This window comes from Phyllostomus hastatus, unplaced genomic scaffold (assembly GCF_019186645.2).
Source record: "Phyllostomus hastatus isolate PE091 unplaced genomic scaffold, TTU_PhHast_1.1 phas_scaffold_78, whole genome shotgun sequence".
Taxonomy (NCBI): domain Eukaryota; kingdom Metazoa; phylum Chordata; class Mammalia; order Chiroptera; family Phyllostomidae; genus Phyllostomus; species Phyllostomus hastatus.
This window is the reverse complement of record NW_025334041.1, coordinates 45704485-45727720: the sequence shown is the minus strand read 5'-3', so window position 1 is coordinate 45727720 and position 23236 is coordinate 45704485. Positions and strand designations below refer to the sequence as shown.

The window sequence follows — 23236 nt, the reverse complement described above, 5'->3', positions numbered from 1 at the left end:
AATTACACTGTATCCTCAGTTATTTTTTACTTTATTTTTATGTTTTTTTCATGTTGTAACAATGGAGCACCTCCTCTGAGCCAGCTCTGAGGAAGGTGGGATATGATCAAATGTTCCCAGTTCCTGAAAGCTATGGGATCACTGAGGAGCCTGAGGGGACTTCCCTAGGAGGTCAGGAAAGACTTCACGTGAGAGATTATTGAAGAGTGGGTGGGTATGATTGTAACAAAGGAAAAATGGGGTGCTTTTAGAGAAAGGCAAGGAGATAGGGAAGAAAAGATGTTCTAAAGTTTAACTGGATCAGAGTGTTTTCACGTGAAACAGAAATTTGACTGGAGGGGTTAATCCTTGCCACAAGCTGAAGTTCATCTTTAAAACTGCATTGAAACAGGATTTTAATCTGTATGATAAGAAGCTAGAGATATTTGTTGAACAAGGGAATGTTGTGATCTGATAAGACACATGTGCGTTGTAATTACAGATAATAATATAAATGCTTTATTTCTGTGCTGATAAGTTCAAAATTCTACTTGCAATCCAAAATATTGATATTGCTTTTTTCTCTATAATTAGAGTAGCTAGTTTTTTTTGTATAACATTTTAATGTAAAAATATAAAAGATATAAAAAATTGACTCTATGACAAAAAAAGTTCCCTGGGGAAGAATTTTTTAAAGTTATCATGAAAATTTGTAAAGCCATGAAAAGAAGTAGATCATGTGGCAGGCTGAATTGTTTAGGTGTTTACCTATTTAAAGTCATTAATCATTCCTTTATGATTTTATATAAACCTTTGGTGTCTGAATGGGTAACTAATTTTGTGGGTTCTATCCCATGTGGTGATACATTTTAATTTGTATAAAATATCTAGAATTGCTAAAATGTCAGGTAGAATTTATAAACATCTTACTAATAGGGAAGTAGTTCTAAATATCTCCTTTTGCCTTTCTAGTTAGTAAAATCCAAATTACAGTGCTAACAGTTCTTGGCTCACAGGAGTTTTTATTTATAGCTTAGTTCTTAAAGTCTGAATGTATTATGTACTTTCTAGAGCTCATCCTAAGTGTGTTTATAATACATGTTTATGATAAACTTCTTTCTTTGTCTCAACATTTAATATGAAATTTTTCTGAAGTGAAAGCTAAGAGTAGACAATGACTACCTGTATACCCACCACCTACATTCAGCAGTATCTTTTATAGTAAATTTCTCTGAAAGGGAATTGGCACTTGTAAACATTATCTGTTCCCCATACTTAACCTTAGAGCATTTGGCTGATAATCTTGGCAGGTGAATGAAGTGTTTGCTTATTAACTGGGCTAGTTATATATCAGTTAGACACAAGTAGTCCTAACACCTGTTTATCTTAAAGGTAGTTCAAATATAAAAATTTTGTGCAATTTTTCCCTATCCTATTGTACCTAAATTTATATCTTTTAACTGCAATTTCTGTTCATACAAAGGTAGCTTCATAAAACATTTTTAAAGGAAGCATTTTTTAATCCTCACTTGAGGGTATGTTTATTGATTTTAGAGAGAGAGAAATATCAATTGGTTGCCTCCTGAATGTGCCCCAACTGATGATCAAACCTGCAACCTAGATATGTGACCTGACAGGAATTGAACCTGCATCCTTTTGGTGTATGGGGCAATAATCCAACCAACTGAGCCACCCAGGCAGGACTTAAAGGAAACATTTTAAAATGACATTAGCTTTGGCACATTTTAAATTCTCGAGTTTGGGACTATAACATTCTGAATCAGAATCTCAAAAATTTACAAAAATATCTGTAGTGGGAATTAGGACAGTGTATTTTGCACTTGCAAATGATTATTCATATCTGTTCACACATACACACAAAATCCTATGATTCATGTATAGTTTATTTAAAATACTAGATACAAATATCTGTGTCTTTATTTAGTTGACTTCATTAATGGGCCAAATAGTGTAGTAACCATGAAAGTTGTAAGTTTTCCTTCTAGCTTATATGCATATTTAAAATAATTGTACATTCAGAAATGTGAGCTTCAGCTTTTTTTTCTATCATGGACCATGTTAGTACTGTGTATAGAAAACCACTTCTTTATCATAAGCCACTCTTCTGCTTTCAAGAAGATTATCCCAATTGCTTGGGTGGCACAAGTTTGTGGATGTAAATGATGAGCTAAGACTGGAGACACTAAAAGAGTGCTTGAAGGGTGAGTCCTAGTGGAATGAGAGGGAAAAAAAATCGAGTTAGGGCACATAGGAACAGTAACAGCCAGTGCATGTTAGGGGTCAGGCAAAGCTTGATAGAAAGGAATGATGAAGATTTGGTAGGGCAAGGGGAGAGGCCCCAAATGAAAACTGGAACTGGCAGGAGCTGATGATGCAGAATTACACAGTAAGGAGAGCTAGGAATCCTTGACTGAGATCCTGACATCTGCCCCACCAGGTGCCTGCACATATGCAATCACTGCACTGCCCACACTTGAGTTCTGCTGCCTGCCAGGATTCTCCACCTACCCCCACCCCTCAACACACACTGCTTCGTTCTGACCACAGTCCATATCCGAGCCTGAGCTGTGACCTCAGCGGGCCCAAGACAAGTGGCAAAGTGGCATCCCCAGCTTGTTATTAATTTGTGCACCCATCTTCTCAGTGTCAATTTAAAACAGAGGCTAAACGCTCTTGGAGAAAAGGGTGAGAGAAAAAAGAAGCATGTTTGGCAGCTCTCGGTCTTTCCTAACAGTTATTCAGTTCTCGTCTCAAACAGCTATTCTCCTCACAGCAAAATCAAACCCCTGCTATTCTACCATAACAACTGGTAAATTCGAATTATTGATGGCTTACAGATCCAGTGATGTTTCACCTAGGAAGGGATGTGCACCTAGGGAGCTGTCTGCATGGCCTGTAACTCACTTGGGAACTGAGAACATTTGGGCCTGCTATGCCCCTGAATGTCCATCCAGGCTGCTAATCCCTTGCCTGACCTCTCTTCTCACCTGTCACCCAGTATACCTCCAGACCCAGAGGATGAAGCAAACTCTGATCTTTACTCCTCCACACACCTTAATGCCTGCTTCAGATCAGTGCTCTTCTTTACGTAGGTCTTTGACTGCTGAAGCACCCAGGTCTAGTGAAAATATCTCAGGGATAAGAAGACTGGATTTTATTTCCAATATTATCAATTTGCTAGGTCAGTTTGGGCAAGTTTTTCTCTCTGCTTGGTTCTATTCCTATCAGTATATTGTTTGGTAACCTCAAGACAAGGTGAGCTTAAATATGTGAGAAATAATTTTTAAACATTGACTGTCTTGGGAAAATGTAATTACTAAGAAAAAACACATTAATTTTAGAGTCTCTTTGCTTTAAATACTATCCATAAACTGACTACTCCCAAATTTCAATCCCTAGTCCAGATCTCTTCATATATCTCTTTGCATATACTCCAGACATCTCCAGTTGGATGTCCAAAGAGACATCTCAACCTCAACATAACCAGAACTGAACAGCCACCCAGTTCCTCAAGCCTGCTTCTGCTGTGGCCTTCCTTAACTCAGTTGATGGTATCACCAGCTTTCCTGCTGCTCAGACTGAAAACCTGAGTCAACTTTGGAATCACCTTCTCCCATACCCTAAATCTAGTCCATCAGTGAATCCTGTTGGCTCTGCCTTTAGATCATATCCAGAATCTTGCCACTTACACTATGTTCTGAGCTACCAATGTCTCTCCCATGGATTGTTGCATTAGACATCAATTTGGTCTTCCGGGTTCTACCCTCCTCTCTCTACAACCTATTTTCAATATAAGAGTCAGAGAATGGGGGAAAAGGTACAGGGAGTAAGAAGCATAAATGGTAGGTACAAAATAGGGGGAGGTTAAGAATAGTATAGGAAATGGAGAAGCCAAAGGACTTATATGTATGACCCATGGGCATGAACTAAGGGGTGGGGGAAAATTCTGATGGGTGCAGGAGTGCATGGTGGAGGGAAATAAAGGGGAGAAAAAAATGGGACAATTGTAACAGTATAACCAATAAAGTATATTTTAAAAACAGTCAGGAATTCTTTTAAAATGTGTGTCAGATCATGCCACTCCTCTGCTTACAACTTTCTAATGTTCTAAACCAAAGTCTTTACAGTTGCCTACATGGTTCTATGTGATCAGCCTCCATTCCTTCTTTGTTCTCACCTCCTTTTGCCCTCCTCCTGGCTCACTCCACTCCAGCCACATTAGCCTCTGTGGTGTAGCTCACATAACCAAGTCTTCACAGTAGTCCTTTCCTCTGACTTGGACTCTCATCCTTCACATACCTGAAGTGCCAATCAATTCCCTCACCTCCTTCAAGTTTAAGCTTAATCCTTAATCACACTATTTAGAATTGCAAATAACACCCTGTCTCCTTGGCCCCACAATCCCCACATTCCCATTGTCCCATATTTCTACTTCACCCCTTTGTTTCTATAAGTAATTATTACCTTTAACACATTATACTGATTTACTTGCAGTGGCTTTTGTTTTTATGTTTATTGTCAGTCTCATTCTGCAGAATGTAAACTCCATCAAGGCAGGTATCTTAAGTGTCTAGAACAATTCAGACAATTTGGGGTGTTCAAAGATATGTATTAAAATGTTTATTAAGGAATAACTCATTCTTACCAAAGTGTACAAGTTTGTTTTATATACAACTAATTTCCAGAGGAAAAATATGTTTTAAATCCTAGATTTTATATGTCACATGAATTACACTTGGAAAAGCCACATGGAAAGAAAAGAAGACAGGGAAGTTGGTTATTTATATGTTTAAAACATTTTCTGGAATGCAAGACAAATCAATGCAGAGACCAAGAGACAGCCAAAGAAATCTGCCAAAACAGCAGAGCAACTTAAGTACTTGTGTTCATATTCTCACATGCTGTATGTTTATACAAACCATCCACAGAAAAGATTCCCTGTTAGAAACTGATTATAATCTATTTCTTGACCTGCTAGAATTGAGAATTCAGTGTATTTTGAAGGAAAAATTATATTTGCATTTGGAAAATGGTTGCTCTCTTGACACTGTGGAACACTATTCATTTTCCCTCTTTATACAGAAGTAATGCATAATCCATATGTGAACTGGTAATGAGTATATTTTTGTTAAGGAAGAATAAATTTTGCCCAGACTTATATAGGACACAAGACATTACTTTCTAATCACCAGGTTTTCTTTTACTCAAAAGGAGAATGGGTCCAAGATGACCTGAGACACAGCATTAGAGTCTAGAGGTCTTTAACAGGAAGTGACTTGGTTCTAACACCCTTAGATGGGGCACAGAAGCAGTTTAAAACTTTCTTACCTAAGTCAAGGTGAACTCACTGAACCAAAGGATAAAAGGCATCAGTAGACCAGTTGTGAAAATATGGGGTAAACAAATCAGAGGGCTGATGATTAAGGTGTGATTCTGTAGATGAGATTTAGACTCTGAGAGATGAAGTGATTTTGCTCAAGAATGTGTAGCAGCAGATGAGTGCCCAGTGTGCAGATCCATCTCTTACCCAGTCTAGGGCTTTGTACACCATGACATGGGTCACCTCCTGGCAACCTTGGTCCTCTTTCTCTCTAATAACAGTGATATTAACTCTATTGCTTTCATTTTCCTTTTCTTCAAATAATCCTCATGAATGTAATAATCTGTGAAAGAGGTTATTAAATAAGGGTTTGGCCACAGCCACTTTGCCCACTTGGGATATGGGGGACACAGATAAGAAATAGGAGAGAAGCCAGGTTAAACAGCATCATACATTTTTTAGATACCATTTTAGATGGTATCAGATGGCACTGGACATGTTCTTAATTGTTTTGTGCCACAAATTCCTCATTTGTATCCTGGGGATAATAATAGTATCCCCTTAATAAAGATGTTTCAATAATGATATGAGATAATGCATGTTAACTACTCAGCTCCATGCCTAGCTGAGTGGTTTACTTGTAGTTTAACATGCCAGCTCTTAAAATATTAGCTATTATTAAAGGACATGAAGGTGATTTACTCCAACATCCAATGTCATTTTGGAGATAGCATAAGTCAGGCTATTCTAATGATATATGTGTTCTGTTTTATTCTTCATAATATGGATGTTTCAGACCATTCAGCTGTACTCACTAGATTTCTTGGAGTTTAATTTAAACATTCTCATCAAAGTTAATATGACTCTTCTTATTGCCACCAAGCATTGATGATAGCCTTGTACTGTGTACTACCAAAATAATATTACCTTCTCACAGCTGCTTCCTACAAATGGCATCATCTTGATCTTATAAAACCAATACAGGCAAAAATATTATGTCAAGGAGGAAAACATGATCAATTTTTAGGGTGGTGAGCAAGATAAAATTTTAAAAAGCCAAACCTGAGTAGCATACAGATACATTTAATTTAAAACTTTTCTTCCCAGGAACACCCTGATTTTCTGGTTATGAATCCTCTTGGACTCATTTTGTAGACTTTGGTGTAAAACTTAAAAAACACAGGGGTCTTTCTTGTTTTGATAAGGAGAAGGGCTGACTGTCTTTATGCAAATCAGTCTGCTTTTGTCAAAAAGCTTCAGGGACTCATCTGTGAAATGTAGACTCACAATAAGTGTGTCTTACTGATCTTCCAGCTGATGTAAGATTGTTTCCCACAGTATAGAATACTTAAAACAAAAAGTGTTTCATCACAATGCCAAAGCTCCAGTAATGTCTTTGACTGCCTTCAGGGGTGTTGGTGGAGCTGGGGAAACTAGCTATTCAATACTTCATTATTTTTAGATGATTTTGCACATAGCTAGAGAAAGTGCAAATGAATGCAGATAAGACTGATGTACTAAATTTAGGACTAGCAATTATAGACATGAAATTCTGAGCTTCATTTTGCTCTTCTGTAATTTGTAATATGTGTAAAGAAAATACTAACTAGCAATAGCATAAAAATTAATATGAGTAAAAATTTTGACAATGTCTAATACTTCAGAAGTGTATTTCATTATTCTGATTGTATTAATTGAGGTTTTATTTTCTTTTCCCCCTGTATTTCAGTGACTATTTCAACAAGCACCTTTTTTGATGGCTTGCTGGTGACAGGACTATACACATCTACAAGTATGCAGGCTTCACAGAGCATTGGAGGTTCCAATGCTTTTGGATTTGGTAAGCTACCCTGACATAAGAAATCAATAATCATCAATATTTTATATAGTTAGAGATCTTATTTTTGAAATAATCTGTTTTAAAATATTAGGCATTATTTCAGAGAAAATAATCTGAAGTGATTTTTTGTGTTTGTTTTTGAAGTTGGGTGACCTGAAATAAGCCACGTAAATGTGCAGCCAACCATGTATGATCTTGGTGTGACCATCTAGATCCCTCTCTCCATCATCTGCCACTATTACACTTGGCCCTGTGGGTTCGTGGAATATTCTCTCATTTAGGTCATATAGGTTGCTAGAATTGGAATTCACTTTGATGCCCATGCAATTATTCTGTATCCGTTTTTTTATAAACAGTTCCTAAAATCCTGGAGTAGGTGAAAAGTGTCATGTTAAGTTTGGCAAGTAAGCATTCAGTATTACACATAGAAGATAGTAATAATTGTTTAAATGATTGAATTCATGAGTATTCATAAAAGAATGTGATTTACTATTTAAGGCATTTATATGGAGTCATTGTCCTTAAATCAGAGGCATGTTAGGTTACTCTTTTTAAGTATTTTTTATTGATTATACTATTACAGTTTTCCCAATTTCCCCCCTTTATCCCCCCTCCAACATTCCCCACCCTCCTTAGTTCATGTCCATGGATTGTACATATAAGTTCTTTGAGTCCTCTGTTTCCTATATCATTTTTATCTCTCCCCATCTATTTATGCCTACCAATTGTGCTTCTTCCCTGTACCTTTTCCCCCCTATTCCTTCCTCCCCGCTACCCACTGAACTCCCTCCATGTGATATCCATTTTTCTGATTCTGTTCCTGTTCTGGTTGTTGGCTTAGTTTTTGTTTTCATTGTTTTTCTTTTCTTTTACATTCATTTGTTGATAGTTGTGAGTTTGTTGTCATTTTATTATTCATAGTTTTGATCTGCTTTTTCTTAGATAAGTCCTTTTATGTTTCATATAATAAGGACTTGGTGATGATGAACTCCTTTAAGTTGACCTTATCTGGGAAGCACTTTGTCTGTCCTTCCATTCTAAATGAAAGCTTTGCTGGGTAGAGTAATCTTGGATGTAAGCCCTTGCCTTTCATGACTTGGAATACTTCTTTCCAGCCCCTTTTTGCCTGTAAGGTTTCTTTTGAGAAATCAGCTGATATCCTAATTGGCACCCCTTTGTAGGTAACTCTCTCCTTTCCTCTTGCTGCTTTTAGGATTTTCTCTTTGTCTTCAATCTTGGGTAACTTAATGATGATGTGCTTTGGTGTGTTCCTCTTTGGTCCAACTTGTTCTCTGGGCTTCCTGGACTTCCTGGAAGTCTATTTCCTTCACCAGATTGGGGAAGTTTTTCTTCATTATTTGTTCAAATAAGTTTTCGATTTCTTGTTCTTCTTCTCCTGGCACCCCTGTAATTCAGATATCAGAATGTTTCAGGGTGTTCCAGAGAATCCTCACCCTCTCTTCATTTTTTTTTTGGATTCTTGTTTCTTCTTTCTGATCTGGTTGGATGTTTATTTTTTCCTTTTGAAAGCATTGCTTCGAGTTCTGGTTTCCTTCCTGCCACTGCTGGTTCCCTGAATATTTTGCTTTATTTCATTTTGGGTATCTTTAATTTGTTCTTTCATTTTTTGACCAAGCTCAATCAGGTCTGTGAGCATTTTGATTACCAAGGCTTTAAATTCTGCATCAGTTGGGTTGGTGATCTCCTCCTTGCTTAGTTCCCTTTCTGAGGTTATGCTCTGTTCTTTCATTTGGGCCATATTTCTTTGTCTCGGGGTACCTGTTAAGTTGTGAGGGGTCAGAGCCTTAGGTATTCACCCAGGCAGGGCAACCCTCTTTGCTGTGCTATAGTGCTGGCTGTGGGGGAGGGACCAGAGAGGGAACAGTAGGCAAGCCTGCCTGCCTGCTGTCTCTAGCACACTTTTCAACAAACTCTCAAGTGAGACTGGGAGAAACTCCCACTGTAGCATCCCCAGCCATAGCTCACAGTCTGCTCTCAGTCTCAGTTTTCCCCTTAAGTCAGCCCCTCCCACGAAGCCCACTGAGCTCAGCAGCCAACCTCACCCCCCACAGTCCTCCTATAACCAAGGTATTTCTGAGTCCACCCACTTGGTGTGGTCCTTACTGATCTGGTGGCTGTGGTTGATTTTTTCTTTAATTCCTTGGTTGTCAGATTTCCATGCAGTTTGATTTTCTGGCACTTTTGGTTGTTTATTGATTTTAGATTGGCTATTATCCTCCTTTTGGTTATGCAAGGAAACAAAAGGTTTCCACCTACACCTACAGCTTCACTGGAACTCCCCAGTAGGTTACTTATGTGGAGAGACTGGAGGCTACACAATGGTCATTGATTTTTCAATTTGGAAATCTCTACTCATAATCTGTAATACCTGTAAATTTGTCAAAATGGAATCAAGCAGACCCTGTTAAGCATAAAAAATGCAAATTTACTATATTACTCTATATAGGACATGAAATCCCTGGTCTTACTCTAATGTTGGAAAGCTATACAAGACTTCCTGCATTGATGTGAGAAGGAAGAATTGTATTATCAAAGGTGCTTATGAGTTCAAAATTTTATTTTTTCTGGGGTATTTATTAATTAAGAAATTTATACTACTTTTGATATATGAAAGAGTACCTCTTCTGTGTCAGCCCCAATTATGCCCAAGTGACTTACTCACTGATGTCAGAGTAATAATGTTGATGCTGCATGGTCAGTCTGCTGGCCCAAGATGAGCTTCACAGCTTAGGGCTTAAAGGGATCTGGAAGTCATTTATTCATCATGCTAAATCACTTGACTTTGAGAATTTGCCTTAGTTTTAAATGATCCTATATAAGGTTTACAATCTGTTGGTAACTGCTACTAAGGTCTAATCCTCAAGAAAAAAAAGCTTCTCCAGCACACAGTTATGATAAAAAGAGTAAGCAAAGTGGGACTAGAGGGAGCATACCTCAACATAATAAAAACCATATACAAGAATCCTACAACCAACATAATACTCAATGGTCAAAATATAAAAGCTTTTCCCCTAAGATCAGGAACAAGACAAAGGTGTTCACTTTCATCACTCATTCAATGTAATACTGGAAGTTTTAGCCACAGCGATCTGACAAGAAAAAAGAAAAGGCATCCAAAATGGAAAACAGGAAGTAAAACTGTCATTATTTTCAGATGACATGATAGTGTACATAGAAAACCCTATGGTCTCCACCAAAAAACTAGACATAATAAGTGAATTTGTCAAAATAGTGGGATACAAAGTCAATATTCAGAAATTGATGACATTTTTGTACACCAACAATGAAGTATCAGAAAGGGAAACTAAGAAAAATATCCCATTTACTATAGCAACAAGAAAAATGAAGTACCTAGGAATAAATATAACCAAGGAGGTAAAAGAACTGTACTAAAAAAAACTAAAGAACACTGAAAAAGAAATGAAGGAAGACACAAATAAATGGAAGCACATACTGTTTTTGTGGATTGGAAGAATTAATATCATTAAAATGTCCATACTACCCAAAGCAATCTATAGATTCAATGCAATTCTTATTAAAATATCAATGGCATATTTCACAGATCTAGAACAAATATTTCAAGAATTTATATGGAACCAAAAAAGACCTGAAATAGCCTCAGAAATCTTGAGAAAGAAGAACAAAGTAGGAGGGATCACAATACCTGATATGAAACTATACTATAATACCACTGTAATCAAAACAGTCTGATACTGGTGTAAGAATGGACATGTAGATCAATGGAATGGAACAGAGAGCTCAGAAATAAACCCAAGGCTATATAGTCAATTAATATTTGACAAATAGGGAAGGAGCATACAATAGAGTAAAAATATCTTCTTTAATAAATAATGTTGGGAGAACTAGACTCATAAATGCAAAAAAAAAAACACAAAACAAACAAACAAACAAAAAACTAGACCACTAACTTACACCATACACCAGAATAAACTCAAAATTGATAAAAAACTTAAATATAAATCATGACACCATAAAAGTCATAGAGGAAAACATAGATGAAAACAGAGGGGATGTGGGATGGGTGGAGGAAAGCAAAGGGGGAAAAATTGGAACAAGTGTAGTAGAATAACACAAAAATAATTTAAAAATTAAAAATTCCTCTTAGGTTTAAAAATTCCACTTATTTAGCCCCACTCTTTTTGTGTTCAGAGGTGAAAGGTCAATTATGATTATATAGGTGAGTAATATACAAGGTGGGGAAATAGGTACATAATTTACAGTTATTTGTATGGAAAATAATATAATAAATCATAAATAATAATACAAGAATAAACTTTGTTTCTTGTACTCAAAACTGTAAACCTACTTTTGTCCCACCCTGTACGTAGCATACTAGTACCTCTTATATTACAACAGGATCCACTAGTAGGATTGCCAGATTTAACAAAAATTTACTAGAGATTCAATTAAATTTGAATGTGTGTATGTGATACATATGTGTGTGTATATATGTGTGTATATATATATACACACACACTTTGTGTGAAAAATATGTGTGTGTATGTGTGTGTGTGTGTGTGTGTGTATAAGAATGCAATATTTGTCTTATGATGTCCTGGCTTCTACCATAGCCCAATTAAATCAAAACCTGTGGGACTTGGGCTTGGGCATTGGTAATTTTTAAAGCTCCCCAGGTGATTATAATAGTTTTCCAGGGCTGAGAACCACTGCACTGGATTAGTCCAGTATCCAGTGGCATCTGTATCAATGGCAACTTATAAATACAGAGTTCCAGGCCTTACTCTAGACTGTGATTTATATCCCATAGGGATGGGACTCAGTTACCAATTTTTAATAAGCACTCCAGATGACTGATACATATTAAAGTTTGAGAACCACTCATCTATATTAATTAAATGATAGAGACAGACATTATTTAATGACCATGTAAATATATAATAGTAAGTCTTGCTAATGCCTATCTAGCTAGGAGAAGTACTGAGTGCTGGGAAAGGGTAGGACAGAGATATTAATCTAACTTGGGGTAAAATGGAATGTAGTCAGGAAAAGCTTCCCTGAGGAAGTGGTATTGAGCTGAGATGTGAAGAACGAGTAGCAATTAGTTAGCTAAAGGTCTGTGGAAGTTGGTACACAGATTACCTGAAGGAGGAAACAGTAGATCAAAAGGTCTCAGGGTGGGAAGAGACTAGCTGTATTCTAACTGGGTCAGGCATCAAGAGGGAAATGATAGGGCAGGACAGGAGGTCAGAGACAGACCATTCAGAATCTTGGGAAGGGGAAGCTATTGAAGACTTTAGGCTGAGAAGTGACTTGAGCATGTTTTCATCTTAAAAAGATCACTCTGAGGTCAGCATGGAGAACAAACTATAAGGTACAACAGTGAATGCAGAAAGGCTGATGTGGTGAAAGGTTCTGATGTGATAGGGCATATGAGGAGTCAAAGTAGAGGCTGGCATTGGCAATGAGAAGGAACGGTATGTGGAGGGGTAAAGTTTGGGCTGTGGAGTCACATAAACCTACTTGCAGATTCAGTCCCCAATTATTTTAGCCACGTGGCTCAACCAAATTCCTTAACTTTTCTAAGCTTAATTTCCTCATCTATGAAAAGGTGATGATAATGGTACCTGCTTCATAAGATGTTGCATAGTTATGAGGATTAAAGGAGTTGGTTTACATAAAGCTTTAGCACATAGAAAATGCTCAGTGAAACTCAGTATTCCAAAATTATAAATCTTGGTAACAAAAGCAGCTGATTTTCGCAGTCCAGAACTTTTATATACTTTCTTTGAGGAAAAAAAAATGTTCTCAGGTGGAATTAATCTGGAGTTTACAGATCCATATGTTTTGAGAAGACTTAGCCGGATGAAGTAACTATCATTTGTCAAAATGGACACTTTAAGTGAGAAAAATCATTAAATATCATTCATAAGTATGTTGTAAACACATTTGGAAGAACATATGAAATGAATGTATCATATTGCCTCAGATTTTAGCTAGTTAAGCCAAACAAAAACCTAAGGATGAAATTGTTAGAAATTATTTAGAACACCCAGGCTTTAAGATACTTTGTGTGGTGGTGACTCTGAAAGCTATAAATGCAGTTTCACTTCAGTTAGAATGTATTCTGATTAGCTTAAATTGTAAATAGTCTTCCCATCATGGGTAATTGAGATGGTCTGAAGACAGTTCTGAGCTTGAAGCACCTTGATGGTGGTCTGACTTCCATAATAAAATGCTCCGATGTCCATTTTTATAGTCACTAGCCATTTTTATAGAACATGATTTTTATATGGATGGATAGATACATGAGACCTTTTTAAAGTTTCAGTAATATCCAAAGAACTGTGTATTGATGTGATTGTGCTAAATTATCTTAACAATGAAATTAAAACCACAATGAGATTCACTTCATACCGATGAGAATGGACACCATAAACAAATCAACAAACAACAACTGTTAGAGAGGATGTGGAGAAAAGGGAACCCCAGTGCACTGTTGGTGGGAATGCAAACTGGTTCAGCCACTGTGGAAAACAGTATGGAATTTCCTCAGGAAACAAAATGGAATTGCCTTTCGACCCAGCAATTCCACTGCTGGGATTATACCCTAAGAACCCTGAAATACCAATTCAAAAGAATCTATGCACCCCAATGTTCATAGCAGCACAATTTACAATAGCCAAGAGCTGGAAGCAACCTAAGTGCCCATCAGTAAATGAATGGATCAAAAAGCTATGGTGCATTTACACAATGGAATACTATGCAGCAGAAAGACAGAAGGAGTTCCTACCCTTTGCAACAGCATGGATGGATCTGGAGAGGTTTATACTAAGTGAAATAAGTCAGGTGGTGAGGGACAAATACCATATGATCTCAGCTATAAATGGAACCTAATCAACAAGGCAGACAATCAAGCAAAATATAACTAGAGACATTGAAATTAAGAACAAAGGGATAGTAACCAGAGGGGATGTGGGAGGGGATAATGGAGGGAAAAGGTGGAAGGGTTTTCAGGAACATGTATAAAGGACACATGGATAAAACCAAAGTGGGGTAGGATCAAGAGTGGAAAGTGGGGATGGCTGGGGTAGAGGGAAAATGGAGACAACTGTACTTGAACAACAATAAAAAAGTGTGAAAAAAATTTTAAAAGAGGTGAAAAGAAATAAAAAATATTAAAAATAAAAAATAAAAAATAAATTAAATAAATACCTGAATATTGTTAAATAGAGTTAATCTTCATAAATAATGCTTTTAAATATATTTTATTGATTAGGTTATTACAGTTGTCCCAATTTTTCCCCCTTTGTCCTCCTCCACCTGGTATCCCCCTTCCCTCCAGCAATTCCCCGCCTTAGTTTATGTCCATGGGTCATACATATAAATTCTTTGGGTTCTCCATTTCCTATACTATTCTTAACTCCCCCTCCCTATTTTATACCTACCAATTATACTTCTTAATCCCTGCTCCTTTTTCCCCATTCTCTCCCTTCCTCCTCCCATGATAACTCTCCATGTGATCTCCATATCTGTGATTCTGTTTCTATTCTGGTTGTTTGCTTAGTTTGTTTGTTTGTTTTTTAGATTCAGTTGTTGATAGTTTTGAATTGGTTGCCCTTTGAATGTTCATAACTTTGATCTTCTTTTTCTTAAATAAGTTCCTTTAATATTTCATGTAATAATGGCTTAGTGATGATAAAGTCCTTTAGCTTTACCCTGTCTGGGAAGCACTTTATGTGCCCTTCCATTCTAAATGGAATGGCCTTTCTGGATGGAGTAGTCTAGGTGGTAGGTCCTTGCTTTTCATCACTTTGAGTACTTTTTGCCAGTCCGTTCTTGCCTGCAAATTTTCTTTTGAGAAATCAATTCAGTCTTTGTAGATAACCCTCTGCTTTTCTCTTGCTGTTTTTAAGATTCCCTCTTTATCTTTTACCTTTGGCATTTTAATTATGATCTGCCTTGTTGTAGTCCTCTTTGGGTCCAACTTGTTTGGGATTCTCTGTGCTTTCTGGACTTGTACGTCCATTTCCTTCATCAAATTAGGGAAGTTCTCCTTCATTATTTTTTCAAATAAGTTTTTAAGTTTTTGCTCTTCCTCTTCTCCTTCTGGCATCCTTATGATTCAGATGTTGGTATGTTTAAAGTCCCATAGGTTTCTAAGCCTATGCTCATTTTTTAAAATTCTTTTCTTTTCCTGTTGTTCTGATTAAATGCTTTTTCCTTCCTTGTGTTATAAAACTGTTGGTTTGATTCTACAGTACTATTAGTATCCTGTAGATTTTGTTTCACTTAGTGTAACCTTCATTTCTTCCCTTATGTTTTTGCTGTATTCAATGAATTTTTTGAGCATCCTGATCACCAATGTTTTGAAATCTACATCTGATAGATTGATTATCTCTCTTTCATTCAGTTCTTTTTCTGGGGTTTTGTTCTGTTCTTTCATTTGGGCCATATTTCTTTGTCTTCTCTACTCAGCAGCCTCCCTGTGTTTGTTTCAGTGTATTAGGCAGAGCTTCTTTGACTCCCTGTAAAAGATACCTGTAAATTGTGTCCGGTGGTGCCTTAGGTAATTGCCCTGGTGGGGCAACACACTACCACTTTGTGGCTGTGTATGGGGGGAGGGCTCAGAGAGGGGACAATGCTGCTGCCTGGCTTCTGGAGATTTTCCCAGAACTTGCTCCTTTTCCAGCCACTTCACCCACTTCCCATATGTGACTCGTGCCCTTCCAGATGTTGCCCTGGTGGTGAATCCCAGAGTGGGTGGGTTTTCATACATTCTAACTCCACTTGGGCCCTTTAAAAGGTCTCTCCTAAAAATCCAGCAGTTTCTTCCATCACCCCAATCCCCACTGATTTTTACAACCTGAATGTATTGGGATTTATCTTCCTGGTGCTGGAATCCTGGACTCTGTGGTCTAGCCTAGAGCTACGATCGCTTGCTCCCAAGGTATTCCTCATGATTCTTATCCACCACACATGAATGTGGGATTGCCCATTCTACCACGACTGTAGCCACCCCTCCACACCACACCGAGTCTCTGTGTCTTTCCATGTGTCTCTACAACCCTGCCCCTCCTACCCGTGTAGATGAATGTGGCTTTTTTAAATCCTGGTTGTCAAACTTTCATACAGCTCAATTTTCTGATGGTTCTGGTGGTTATTTGCTTTGAGGGATAGTTGTAACTCTCTCTGTGGTTGCATGAGGAGGAGAATTGTGTCTACCTATCCATAAATAATGTTTTTGATGATTATATAAAGCAACTATGGTACATTTACACAATGAAATGCTACTCATCCATAAAAAAGAAGAAAATTTTACCCTTTGCAACAGTATGGATGGACCTGAAGAACATTCTGCTAAGTGAAATAAGTGAGTCAGAGAAAGACAAGTACCATGTGATTTAACTCATATGTAGAATCTAATGAACAAATTGAATTAACAAGCAACACAGAGACAAATTGTGATAGAGACACATAGATAGAGAGCAGGCTGATAGCCCTGGGTGTGGGTAGGGGAAGGTTGAGGTGTGGAGGGATTGTGCAAAAATGAAAAAGGACTCACGGACATGAACAACAGTGTGGTGATTGAAGGAGAAAGGGGGTAGGCCAAGGTGGAAGAGGATATAAAGGGGATAAATGGTAATGGAAAAAATTCTATTCCAAGATGAACTAAGAATTAAGTATTAAAGTAAACATGCAAGGCCTCAGTGCATGTAAGGTCTCAAAAAATGTACTGTTATGCATTCTTTCTTGAGGTTTCTGCACAAATGCATGTCAGGAAGCCTATTCTTGACCACCTTTTATAAAAGAAGAAAGAATGTATCTCCCCACCTAAAAAATAGCAGGAGGCAAAATGTCTTTTTAGATAAATGGTCACTTTTTGGAACAAATGCACATTATTTTTTTGGTATTTGATATAAGTTTAACATATTCTTTACTATTTAAGAGCAAAATGAGAAAATATAATTAGGTTAGGTGCTGGTGAGAAAGTAGAGGAAACTCTTTAAGAAGGTAAAATGTCAAAATATGCTGTTCTTTGGTAGTTTTAATAGTTGTAGTAGGATCAGGATAAAATAATGTGGCATTCTTTGATCTAAAACAAAAGAGTTATTGAATACATAATCTATCATTAGGCTCTGACTTTAATGGAATGTAAAGCAAACATGATTTGCTTGGCATTTTCTTAACACATCATAGGATTAGTGTGTGATATTAATGTGTTTAAGTAGCTGTGACAAATAAGGCAAAGTAAAGCATAGAGATGAATCTAAAAAGGTACTTCTGAAAGTTTTTCCACTTAAAGTTAATTTTAATGTACTAATTTCACTGAAGTTATAGCCACACTCCTTTCAATATGAAATATGTATATGACGAGCCAAAATAAGACAATGATCATTCTTAAGATACTGTTGTATAAATGTAATTCTGCACTTGAACAATGACTAAAATAAAATTAAAAAAATAAATAAATGTAATTCTGCTAACATAACTACAACCTTTTATGCAAAACCAACAGTCTTTAAAATGCATGCCTCACTGACCAAATACAGACAAATGCCTAATAGCCAGAAATACATTAAAACAATAGTTATGCAAAAGATGACTGTATGCCAGCAATGTGATTTGAAATACCTCATTTTGCTTGTCAATATAAGAAATCATGCTGCCCTAGGGAAGTGTGATGTTTAATTATGGATATCTCTTTGTGCATCCCAGAAAAAAAAATGCTTCCCCCTTGTCTTTGGCATTGAATTCCAGTTCCATCATGTAAATCTTCAAGGCTCATTGTGGTTGCTCAAAAAAGGGATATTTGAATATTCTTTCATACAAAATTGTTCATTTTTCAGAGGCTGAAATGCATTTTACTCAATATTTAGTATTCTGACCCTAAAAGCATTTTACTACATTCTTGATATTCTGGCTCCAAAACCTGAGAATTGCATTTGCAGGTCTGATTAGCAGCAGTCACACTTCAAATTGTTAGAGCTTGCATACATTAAACTTTTGTGCTTTGCAGTTCCTAGCTAATTTTGCTCAGCTAATACAGCAACCATTTTTGCAGTTTTTTATTTAAACTTTTTGTAATTTCTTGTGTGTTTAATTTATTTTTTCTATAATAACTAGGTATCCTTAATCCAATCATTTGTTAAATTATACAATTCTTAAGATAGCGAGATTTGATGAAATCCAGGTTTTAGGGGAAAGCATTATGAATAGATCTAAGATTTTTTCTTTCTAGTCCTTTCTCCCTAATATCCAGTTAATCATATCATATTTTAAGTAGAGAATAAGTGACTAATATAAAAATTTAATATTTTCAATATTACATTTAAAGCATAGTATTATAATTTTTTAAGTTAATGGTTGGATTTTTTAGTGTGATTTGATACTCTAACTTCAGGTAAATAGAAATACATTTACAAAACAAATCATTTGAATGTTTTATAAAAGATTTCAACTCTTACTAAATCTTATATTAGTCACTAGTTAGTAGAAATATGTACTTTACTAGTAGTTTAGAGAGCATGTTAAACTTTCATTGCCTGGATGCAAGATTTTTCTACTACTTTTTAAAATTGTCACTAAAAATAAAAATATAGTGTGTATTTAAGCACACTTTGTAGAACCTTTTACTAAGCTAACTTTGTAGAACCTTTAAACTAAGTAGAACCTAAAACTAAGTAGAACCTTTTACATTAAAACTAAGTAGAAACTTTACAACTTTACTAATTATCACCAAGACCCCCACATCCTTAAGTTGAATTGCAGTTCAATCTTAGGTGTCCTGTCTGTGTGACTAAGACATACACTTGTGATAATGAACACATGCACATAATGTAAGACTTACCATTTGTAAAGAGGGGCCAGCCACTAACAATTTTATTGTAGGGTCCTGTACTCTAGTGGTATTTATTTACTAGCCTAAATTAAGCTAAATTACTCAGAGTGATCTTGTTAAATTATTTTGTCTGTCTCTTTACAAATAAATGCTTTGTAACATATTTGAGAAAATTTAAACATATTGAGAGATTCAAAGGCATGTCCTTTTATTGGGTATGGTAAATGATCTATAACAAGAAGACGGTTAATTAATCAGATTATTCTAGTCAGTGGTACAAGGAATGTAGCTGACAAGAGATGAAATTCACATTAATTTATCCTATTTACAAGGAATTAACCTAAATTTGGTGTTTATTCATTACATTTGGATATACCAACATTATCTTCATTAAGAAATAGTGTTGTCTTGGTTGTGTCAGTCATTTGACAAAGACCTTAGGGATATTTTCCAATTCCTAAATAACTAGCTTAAAAAGAATAGTGGGCATGATGAATATAAAGCTGTTGAATTAATCAACCAATTGCGAAAGCAGATGTTGAGGGGCATGAGATTTGGGTCAACTGGAAGAATTAGTGGAGGAAGGCAGCTCAATGCAGTGATTCATTACATGACCTCCGGAGTTAGCCAGCTCAGGTTTCATGTCTGGCTCTGTTCCTTGTTAACTTGGGCCACATACTTTCCTTCCCTGAGCCTCAGTGTCTGCTTTTGTAAGATGAGGGTGCTAACAATGGTGCCTAGTTCACAAAGTTGTTGGTTAAAATGACATGGTCTATTCAAGTGCCTAGTATATATGCTCCTAATAGGTATTATATATAGACTCAGAAATGAGTTTTTTCTTTGAAATATGAAACACAATGAGAAGATGGTCCAAGTGGCAGAGGTTTGAAAGAGGGAGGTTGATTCTAAATTGGAAGGGGGCAATGTGCCCATAGAGTTTAAAGCTGAAATGGACCTTTGGTACAGCCTGGTCCAGTCCTGTCCCAGTGTATAGGTAAGGGAGCAAGGCTTAGGATGAGCAGGTGGTGGCTCATCATAACATAATGTAAACATGAGAACTAAAACCAGTTCTGATATCATATTCAGATACTTTAAAAACACATAGAATTCACATACCATAAAATTTATTATTTTAAAGTTTACATTTTGATGACTTGCAGTAAATTTACAAGGTTGTACAAGGTTATGCTGTTGCACTATCTAATTCCAGAATATATCATCCCTTCAAAAAGAAATTCCATATCTATTAGCAGTCACTCCCCAACCCCTCTTCTCACCCTCTCACTCCAGTCCCTGTCAACCACCAATCTACTTTCTATGCATTTGCCCATTTGGGACATTTCATGTAAATAGAATCATGCAATACGTAGCCTTTTGTGGCTGGCTCCTTTTATTTAACATAATGTTTTCAAAGGTCATCCATGTTGTAGCATGTATCAGTACTCTGTTTTATAGCTAAATAATTTTCCATTATGGATGTATGGGATTTTGTTTAGTGGAGGGACATTTGGCAGCTCCAAGATGCTTAAAGAAGGTAGGCCTGAGCAAATGGGGGGGGGGAGTTTAAGGGGGCTGTAAAGTAATGGGATTATTAAATTTCTGAAGTATTCATCGGTGACTCTAACACCTCTAAAGATCCAGATTGCTTAGCCTATTCTATGGCTCAAACCTGAAAATGGTGAAACTTAGAAATCAAGATGAATTACTCCTCTGCCCTCCTTTTTGCCATTCAAGGGGTAGGCCACTGACTGTGGCATGTTTTTACTCTAACCTTTTGACCTCAGTTTAGACCATGAGATACACAAGCAAAACTGAGTCAATGTAATTTACTAGTAGAGCAATTTGGAATCAAGACTTGTCAGTCCCAGTCCAATATCCATGAGCTGGATAAAAGCACATATAAACATTTGGGAGCTCTGGGCATCCATCCTCCACAATGGCTCAGAGGAAGTCCTACATGAAGAAGAGAAGGAGAGAGGGGCAGAATGCTGCCTGAGGTATTAGAGCTTACCCTACGGTTTAGGATTCACTTCCACCAGGCTCAGATAGTCTTGAGTTCTAAGAAACAAAAATAAAAATAACCAATATTTATCAAGCATTCTCTATGTGCTGAGTGTGTTGCAGGTATTAATTCTTTTGATCTTAATTAAAAATCCTACTATAATTATCTTCATTCTGTAGATAAATAATCCAAGGCACAGAGAGGGTAGGTAATTTATCCACAGTCATATGAAGGCAGTTGCAAAACCATAATTCAATCCTGCCTGTGTAACCTCTCATTAAGCTCCCCATTACAGCCCAAGACAGCTTGAGTTAGTTTCTATTACAACCAAAAGAACCTTGACTAAAAAAGCCCTCTGTGCTCTTTCCCTGTCTGTCCCTCCCCTCATCTCTTCCAGCCTCCTTATATTTTTTTCAGTAACCTGTTTATAAATCACATACACACATCTATACCCACACACAAATCGTAATAACCCATACTCAGTTCCAAAATCCTAGCGCTTAAGACCTCTATGCTTTTGTTTGTAAGTGCTTGGAATTCCTGCTGGCCCTGTCAGTTAGGTAAACATCCAGCCATCTTTTAGTGCCTCTGTCCTGACTCACCTCCTCTATTAAGCCTTTATGACTTCTCCTCTTTTCTTCTCCCTGGCCCCCACCTCTGTGGAACTCTTTACTCTCTCCTCCATGCTTCACTCTCTTCGTTGACCTCTACAAGTCATCTCTAACAATCTATTGAATTTACTTGTTTAAAAACTTTTATACCTCTTTGAAGATAACAGGTAGTCTAGTTACCTTCACTCTTATGGCATATAACAAGTGCTCAATAAATATTTATTAAGTAAAAAGCAATAAAAAATCTTTGAAGATTCATAGAGTATTTTACTGCTAGAGTTGGCATTAGTAAATTCATGTTTGTGCACAAGTGTGCAGGTATGGATAAGGGAGACAGTATTACTATCTAAGTTTGAGGATATTTCTGAATCTATATGCATACATATGCCTACACATCAATACATACATTTACAACTATACAAACATGTAAACTTTATCATTAGAGATCCTGGGGAAATTTATCTTACCTACCATTTTGTCCCTTTCTCTACTGGAGGTAGCAGGTAGGAGAGTGCCTTCAGGTAGGAGAGTGATTGACTTAAGTGCCTTCTTCACAATCAAGAGCATAGAAAGAACAAGATTGTTCAGTACAGCTTCATATCTTAGGGCAGGTTGATGTCTTAATGATACATAGGTTAATTTCTTATTTTATTTCTTACGCCTTTTAAAAAATGTGAGGACTCTGTAATTTCTTGGGAACATATTCTAAGATTACATCAAGTGAGATCATTAAGGAAGATTTTCTGGTACATATGTGTAATGTTTTGTTTTAACTACAAAGCTTTTCTCATATAATTTCTTATATAATTGAACATGGTAAATGGTCATTAAAAAGTACTTGCCACCATTTTTCTTTCCTTTATGCCAAAAATAAATCCAAAAATTAAAAAAATACATTAGATTCATCCATCTCATATCATCTTTTTTTATTGTTGTTCATGTACACTTGTCTCCATTTTCCTGCCACCACTTTCCTTCCCACCCTCAGTCCTTCCCCACTTTGGCCTTGTCCATGGGTCCTTTATACATGTTCCTTGATGACCCTACCCTTCTTTCCCCTGATATCCCTCTCCCCTCTGGTTACTGTCAGTTTGTTGTTTATTTCAATGTGTCTCGCTATATTTTGCTTGTTTGTTTGTTTTGTTGATTAGGTTCCACTTACAGGTGAGATCATATGGTATCTGTCTTTCATGTCCTGGATCATTTCACTTAGCATAATGCTCTCTAGTTCCATCCACGCTGTTGAGAAGGCTAAGAGTTGCTTCTTTCTTTCTTCTGTGTAGTATTTCATTCTGTAAATGTACCATAGTTTTTCAATTCACTCATTTACTGATAGGTATCTAGGTTGCTTCCAACACTTGGCTATTGTAAATCATGCTGCTGTGAACATTGGGTACACAGGTTCTTTTGAATTAGTGTTTCAGGATTCTTAGGGTATAATCCCAGCAGTGAAATTGCTGGGTCAAAAGGCAGTTCCATTTTTAGTTTTCTGAGGAAATTCCATACTGTTTTCCACAGTGGCTGTACCAGTCTGTATTCCCAAAACCAATGTACTAGGGTTCCCTTTTCTCTACGACCCCCCCAGTATTTATTGTTTGTTGATTTGTTTATGATAACCATC

The 23236-nt window shown here is 36.7% G+C and overlaps 1 protein-coding gene across 2 annotated transcripts in view; it reads left to right on the top strand.

Annotated features, from left to right (window-relative positions):
- RELN (reelin) overlaps positions 1-23236 on the top strand; it is a 561035-nt gene that overhangs the window by 72991 nt on the left and 464808 nt on the right. For both annotated transcript variants that reach the window (XM_045827532.1, XM_045827531.1), the window contains exon 2: positions 7050-7160. In XM_045827532.1, coding sequence (XP_045683488.1) covers positions 7050-7160 — 111 coding nt within the window. The remainder of the gene's footprint in view (positions 1-7049; positions 7161-23236) is intronic.